The following is a 7,726-nucleotide window of genomic DNA, read 5'->3' as shown; positions in this document are numbered from 1 at the left end:
TAATTTCGACGTTGTTAGAAAAAGAGGTCTGTAGTATCTATCTATCTCTCCAGGTACATAATAGATTTTAAGCCATAAATAACCGAAAATTCCACTCCGGCCTCTACAAAGGTGGTCGTCCAGGGCCTTGCAACGTCAACTGACACGTGTCGGTAAATTGTTTTCCCTGCTCCTCGAGATAGACAATGTACACTGTACTTTCCAACTCGAAGCAAGGGATACGTTGATGGTCCTCTTCATTTCGGACATTTTTAAGCCGATGCACGTGATGTCTGTTTTCTATCTCGAAGGAGTAGGTACCCTGGCAATAAATTAACGGGCTACGGCGCCTTGGAGAAACTGCGCGACGGTCCTTTCCTTCCACTTCTGCAAAGCACGTGTTATCCTAGAACCGTTGGTTTCTTTCTACCTAAATCTTGTCATGGTGGGAGTGAACTCACAATGTAACGATGGGAAACTACTTGGGGGTAGAGGAAAAATTCTGTCAGTCGGTTAGCAATCGGGCGACAGAGATGTTCAGTTCACGGGAGTATTACGCAATGTTATGGTGGTACGTACACAATAACGGATATGCGGGTGTTGCTGTGCAAGTGTTTGGTTACGTAAAACATCTGAAAAATTGAAAACAATCGGCCCTTTCCGAGGCCACGAATTTTCCTAACGTAGTAACAACACGTTGGATTAAAAATACATTAAGTGATTGTGTCGGGTGATCAGTGTTAGTGGTCGTGCAGTGAAGCGAGTACGTATTCTGTGGAATAACCAGGACGCACTTGACGTTACAACCCTTAACTTCGGCTGGTGAGGTATACCTGCGATCACCTGCGAACTGGGCCATACCCTGCCATAAACCGTTTGGGCCCTCGATGACCAGGATCGGTACATTGACCTACTGACGCAGGTTTCTACGCTGCAGGTGAATTTCCGTAAGGGTGAGTTCTATTCAGTTTATTGGTCATTATTGTTTTATTAATTTCACCGAACTACAATCACTTCTCGTTTATTCTTTGTTACATTACCTTTTTGTTCACACGTTATTTGGAAAGGAAATTTACAAATTCGTAAAAAGGAATTTACAAAAATGTAAATGTGCATTCGTCTTTTTACGTTACACATAATTTGTCTACATTTACGTTTCATTCATTAATCTCTTTAAATAACAAACGACAGATGATAAAAAGTATGATTTTATTTGTTACGTCTTGTTTATTTGCTATTATTATACGCGGTTTCCTGCGATGCATGGTGACCTACTTGTTCGGAGCATCGTAGTACAAGCGTAGCGCGTAGCCACCGCTAGCGCGGGAACTCGGCTGGCAAACTCGCGCTCTGATTGGTCGCGGTTTTTCGTTAATATCTCGTAAACGAAGCCTCAGTTTAAATTTTTGCTAAGGAAAAAGTTGTTCCAATTCACCCCCCGAGTGCCACATTTCCGGGTCGGAGGACATTTTTGGGACACCCTGTATATTGAAAATTGTTAAAGTTAAATTTTCATTTGTGCGTGATTCCTTATCTCATCTGCGTCTGTATATGCCACGTAACGATACATGTCATAAGCTCCAGAGGCGCGAAGTTTGAATCGAACGACACATGTAATAGGAAAGGAGGGTAAAGGTGAAATTGACACTAATTGAAGAAGCGTGAAACCTGTTAGAGATCCTTTTAATAAACGCATTTCAAGATTATAAAATAATTAATATTCATTTATTAACGAATGTTTAAACATTTGCCAGTTGCCTTCGCTTCCTATCCTACCACTCAGAATCATTGCAGATATGTAAATCGCTCGTTATCGATAACCGGGAAGAAACGCATCAACGAATCAGGATAAATCTTAGAAATTAATAATTATGGATTGGTCAGTAGTAACTAAGGACATTTTGTAATTAAACAAAAAGGTGTATAAAGAGAAATGAAAAGACATGCATTCCATCGACAACATTGTAACGGAAAGGACTAATATAATTACCTTTTATAAATTAAATTCGTTTTCCTTTTAATTAGTTTAAATCGTTTATCGTAATAGTTTAAATATAGTTCCAAAGTTTAATTTAAATCTCTATTGCAATTTATTATTATCGTTATAATTTCCTTTTAATTACAATTATCCATAAAGCTAACGCGTTTCACTTTTAACTTACATTGAGACTCAGGAATTCCCTGAGGGCCCACGCAACAAACAGAATGACTATGGTAGAGAGTACCAACCTTATAAAGCTTAAGTTTGAACTTTGACAACGCTACGTTGTTCAGCATTTGTTTGGCAGCCATGAATAGTGAACGCTCTCAGTGAATTTGTAAACATGGACAAAATTGGTCATTGTTATGTAATACAATACTTTCATTTGAAATGCCTCAGTCCAACCAAAATCAAAGCGGAGCTAGATTCTACTCTGGGGGAGTCTGCTCCTTCCTTTACAACAATAAAATATTGGGTGGCAGAATTTAAACGAGGCCGTACGAGCTGCCAAGACGAACATCGCAGTGGTCGATCAAATGAGGTGACCACGCTATTAATGGTGAAGAAAATCCACAAAATGGTATTGGATGACCGTCGACTGAAAGTGCGTGAGCTAGCAGACATGATAGGCATTTCAAAAAGTGCTGTACATCGCATATTGACTGAAAATTTGGACATGAGAAAGCTGTGCGCAAGATGGGTGCCGCGATTACTTACAATGGAACAAAAACAGCGACGTGAGGATGTTTCAATCGAGTGTTTGGTGAAGTTTCACAGGAATAAAGCAGAGTTTTTGCGTCGATTCATAACCATGGATGAAACATGGGTCCATCACTTCACACCTGAGACGAAGGAACAGTCAAAACAATGCACTGAAAGGGGAGAATCGGCTCCAAAGAAGGCGAAGACAGTTCTATCTGCAGGCAAGGTCATGGCGTCAGTTTTTTGGGATGCGCGTGAGACAATTTTCATTGATTATCTTCTGAAAGGAAAAACAATCAACGGCGAATATTATGCGAACTTATTGCAGCGTTTGAGTGATGAAATCAAGAAAAGACGGCCGCATTTGGGGAAAAAGAAAGTTTTGTTTCATCAAGACAATGCACCAGTTCACACATCCGTTATCACGATGGCCAATATCAATGAGTTAAAGTTCGAATTGCTTCATCACGCACCCTATTCGCCAGATTTAGCCCCCTCGGATTATTTTCTGTTTCCAAACTTGAAAAAATGGCTCGGTGGTAAAAGATTTGCCAACAATGAAGAGGTGGAGTCTGCGGTTGATGGCTATTTTGAGGAGCTCGACGGTTCGCGCTATAAACAGGGTATCGAAGCTATTGAACATCGCTGGGAAAAGTGTATCGAGCTAAAAGGAGACTATGTAGAGAAATAAAGATATTTTTTCTGAAATTTTTTGTGTTTTCTTTGTTAGGTCGGGTACTTCTGGGACTACCCTCGTATATTGAAAATTGTAAAAGTTTAAATTTTCATTCGTGCGTGATTCCTTCTCTCATCTACGTCTGTTTACATTGTATGCCGACTGTCGATCGCTGGCCTTTGACGTTCGACACCCGACGCTCGCCAGCGCGTTTTTTCGAGCTGGCTGGCTGGCCACAGTTATTTATAGATTTACTCAAAGTTTTCGGGTAAAAATACAAGTTAAAGATGAAAATATCGTCGACGCTACAAGTGAAACGCCATAAATACAAAAAGTAACTTCTACTCATTGGATAATTCTCGTTGAATAAATTTATTTAATCAACGCTCGTCGATAAAGTTACTTTTTTGTTCAAGCTTTGAGTAACGATAAAAGATGAAGTATCTTTTATTCAAATAGTTATTTAAATAATTTTTTATCGAGATAATGCCCATCTCTACTATGGGGCCAACCGGGCCAACTCCGAATCGATCGAAGCGCTGATGTAAACAATTCGACGCTAGCGGAAACACATAATCGATATTTAGACTGTTGGGCTTTAGAATCCCTCTGACTCCATAGAATGTAGTTCCCAACTACCACACTCTTTTGTACCCCGTTGAGGGAATAAATGTACACGTGTGTAACAAGAATATTAAACATTTAATGCACTGAGAACAGGTACGTTACAACGCCAATGGCGGTCGATGGCAGTCTGCCTACGCACTCCCTGAGTGCCCCTTCTTCGCTCTCCTCACTCTCGCATCACGTGACCCCCGCTTCGCTCGCTAGGGGAAAATGGTAACCCTGCTCCCCACAAGACGGCTTAATAATACGACATCTTGCGGCAGTACCCACAAATAAAGTTTGTTCCCTGTTACCATCAAGTTGGGTTTGTGTATTTGCTACGTGAAGACAGTGGTGCCGGACAGTATCGTTTTTCTGACGCTGTTGCCTCATGTCGAACAATGGAATAACTATGGTCTACGACTTGTGGCGAGATTTGGATTCTCGCCGAACGTAGGAAAAGATGGGAAAGAGATTCGAGAATGATGTTTCATATTGTAATATTTACGTACTAATGTGAGCAACAATAAACCTTTTCTATTCGTACTTGTAATGATGCTTATTTTTTTAATGAAAGAAATTACATACGAGATACTTCCCTAATAACTAGTTGTGTACAAGTCTCGGGCAAGATGCCATTAAAAATGTACAACTGTTGTCTACAAAACCGTAGGCATTTATTTCCGATTTTGACTACGGTTTTGTAGATAACGCTTGATGTCACACGTTCTACCACAGCCGACGCTAGTACTAGTCGTGCTGAAAGTAAAAATGGCAACAACGCGGGAGTCCGGCTTCAATATCTAACCCAACCTACTATATCAACCTCCCAGGTCTCCTGTAGGGAGCGGATACTGCCGTCTCTCTCCCTCCGTAGTGTCGCCTTCTCCCGCAAGAAGAAAGAGGCGCGTGCATCGCGTTGCCGCCTGCATGCGGCAGATCCATCGTGACCGCTGTCGCTACAGCACGTACACGACTCGTAGACAATAAAGTCTTTGTGCTATACACGTGGCAGTCTTATTTAACCTCCGCGATACAGTGGCCGGGACGTAATATCCCTAGCGTCCCTCAACGCCACGTTGCTGACCCCGACGTGATCGGCAGTTCCATGGATCCGAAGAATTAAAATTCTGGAAGGAACATCGAGCCGATCGACACGCTGACGCGTTGTCTTCGCTGCGGAGGTCTGTTCCTGCCCTGAGACGTCTCCTGGCCTTACCGGCATGCCCCGCCGGAGAGGCATTCACGGCATCCTGATGCGGTAGCTGTTATCGTCGCGTGGTTCCGCGACGCGGAAAATCGTCGTCAACGGTGCCTGAAGCGGCGTGACACAGCGTGTGCCCACGCTTTTGTTCCCGATACATCGTCATCGGTGCCTTGCAACGGGAAGGTCTTGTTCTGTTCCCGAATCATCGTCACCGGTGCCTGTTGGTACATCGTCGCTGGTCCCGAGGAGGTCTTCGTCACCGTCCCAAGGTCTTTGTCAGCGGCGTCATCCTCCACGGCGGTGCTGCGACCGGGAAGGTAGCTACGCACATAATGTGCGGAACATAATTTTTTTGCGGCGCGCATCGTCCGTGTACGATGGATAATATTTGCCCATTCCCCGTGGAAATAGTTTGCTTGTGGCAAGGCGGCCACGTGCGTTAATGCGTTTCCTTTGTTCGTCGTTCGCGTTTCCTTTGTCCGTCGCCCGACATGTTTATTTTGTTGCCCGACATGTTTATTTCGTCGTTCACATGTTATTCGTTGTTCGACATGTAACAGGTCCTGATAACCCGGTATGGTTGCCAAAAGGCTACTAAGGACCGCTTTCGAGTAGGTCGCTCAAATGTTAAGTGTATCCGTGCGGCTGACGTCATTTTGTCTGTTTATAATTTGCGCGTGCAGGCTGGGCTGTTACCTCGCGTTTCATTAGCGGACTCGTACTTCTTTCCCACACTCCGTGCGCTGAAATATTTATAGTTTTCGCGTCGTTGTGCGTGTGGGTATATACCATGGCGTTGTCAAAAACTCCCGACGACGAGTTGGCGGATATGCTCCGTCGCGTGGAGTTGGCCGAAGCGCGTGCCGCGCAGGCGGAGGCCCGGTTCGCGGCTACGCAGCAGCCGGTCGCGTCTGTGCCGCCGATCGGCCCGAGCACGCTCGACGCAGAGCCACCTCCATACCGGGTAGATTCTTACCGCGTGCCGAAGATCCCGACCTTTTTTCGTGAGGATCCGGATCTTTGGTTTCTCCAGGTGGAGATCTCCTTCCGAAATGCGCGTATCACGGCAGAGGCCACAAAGGCCGACGCCGTCCTCGCGGCGCTCGATATGGTGGTCTTGAGCACAGTAAAAGACATTTTACTGTTGAATCCCATCCCCGCCGACAATTATCGTCGCATCAAATCGCGAATAATCGCGACATTCGCAGTATCGCCGGAAGCGAAGCTACGTAAGCTTCTAAAGGGGCAGGTGCTTACCGATGGAAAGCTCTCCCTGATTCTCAGCCGGCTGAGGAACTTACATGACGGAGCCTGTAACCGTTCAAATTGCACCTTATTCAAACGATTACATAGGAGTGAGGAGAGCTCGATACTATTCGAATTTCCCACCTTAGCTGTCGCCATAAGATCCGCGAGCGTTGTACGAGCGTTCCCGAGCGCTTCGAAGAACGGCGAGACCGCGACATCCCACTAAGTCACCGCGGATACGCACGCATCGATCCCCACTCGATCCTAATCGAAGGAGGTCGATGCGAGCCGGTAGATCATCACTCTACGACTGGAAGCGATCCAGATTAGTCGCAAAATAGGGAATAGAGTCCGTTAAGCGAAACTAATTAGTGTGGTGGAGTCAGTTCGATGAGGAGACAAAGCAAAGCGTCTTTAGCCATCCTCACGAGTGCGCACCTCTGAACTGCTATAACGTGATCCAACCCGGGAAAAGGCTTCTGGAAGCCCAGCGTAGACGTCACAACAATTATAATTAATTTAAATTAAATTCAACTTAGTAAAAGAATCTTATTATTACAAACTATTAGAAGGAAACGAAACATAACCATAAGCAGTATCAGAGGACACACCGTGAGTGTGACATTCAACAGAAAGCTAATAAGAAAACAACAAAAGTCGAAGAAAGACGTGTTATAAACACCAAGTAAATATATGTATATATTCATATAAAATCGAACTAATTCCACCATAAGCGACATTCGCTTATCGTTTAATTATAAGTTTTAAAAGCAAACTGCCACTGTTATAGTTCCGGTCATACGAGAAAAAGGGGGAAATCACTCTCAATCTCGAGCGAGCGAAGAGGTGACTGATCAGCCTGCCCATTGCATTCTACCAGTTTCCCTCTCACAATTCCGTTCGGCATTGCGAGTGAGTTTAGCTAGGAGCATAACTGCGATCGGAGTTTCTCTACCAGTACTGGAAACGAGTGTCGGACCACGCTTGCGTATCCGTCTCTCGTATCTTATGCCCTGCGGATTAACTAAGGTTTTGTACGCGTCTCCAACCGAGAAGTTCTCCGGTGTACTCGGGAGAATCATCGGTTGACAGACATATACATCGGGAGCGTAGGTTCCAAGGACTGTGCTACGTATAGTCACGGGGCTTCGTTCCCAAACAGAGTGTAAGATTGAGCACGATCGACGTTTGTCTACCGGTGCAGGAAATCGGTGCAGGGGCCACAGTATTGTACCTCTCATCGACGTCTTTTGCATCGCGGGCTGACGGAGGTTTTGTGTGTGTCTCCACGTGAGAAGTCCTCCCGAAGTATCGGCAGGACCATCAC

General features: G+C 44.7%; 1 protein-coding gene across 1 annotated transcript; it reads left to right on the top strand.

Moving 5' to 3' along the window:
- The first annotated feature begins 2,303 nt into the window (after positions 1-2,303).
- Positions 2,304-3,353, top strand: LOC107191471 (histone-lysine N-methyltransferase SETMAR-like). Its single transcript, XM_015580531.1, has one exon. The coding sequence runs from the start codon at positions 2,304-2,306 to the stop codon at positions 3,351-3,353; it is 1,050 nt and encodes a 349-aa protein (XP_015436017.1).
- Positions 3,354-7,726: the final 4,373 nt, after the last annotated feature.

The sequence above is a fragment of the Dufourea novaeangliae genome, unplaced genomic scaffold (genome assembly GCF_001272555.1).
Source record: "Dufourea novaeangliae isolate 0120121106 unplaced genomic scaffold, ASM127255v1 scaffold271, whole genome shotgun sequence".
Classification (NCBI taxonomy): Eukaryota; Metazoa; Arthropoda; class Insecta; order Hymenoptera; family Halictidae; genus Dufourea; species Dufourea novaeangliae.
This window is presented reverse-complemented; position numbering and strand designations above follow the sequence as displayed.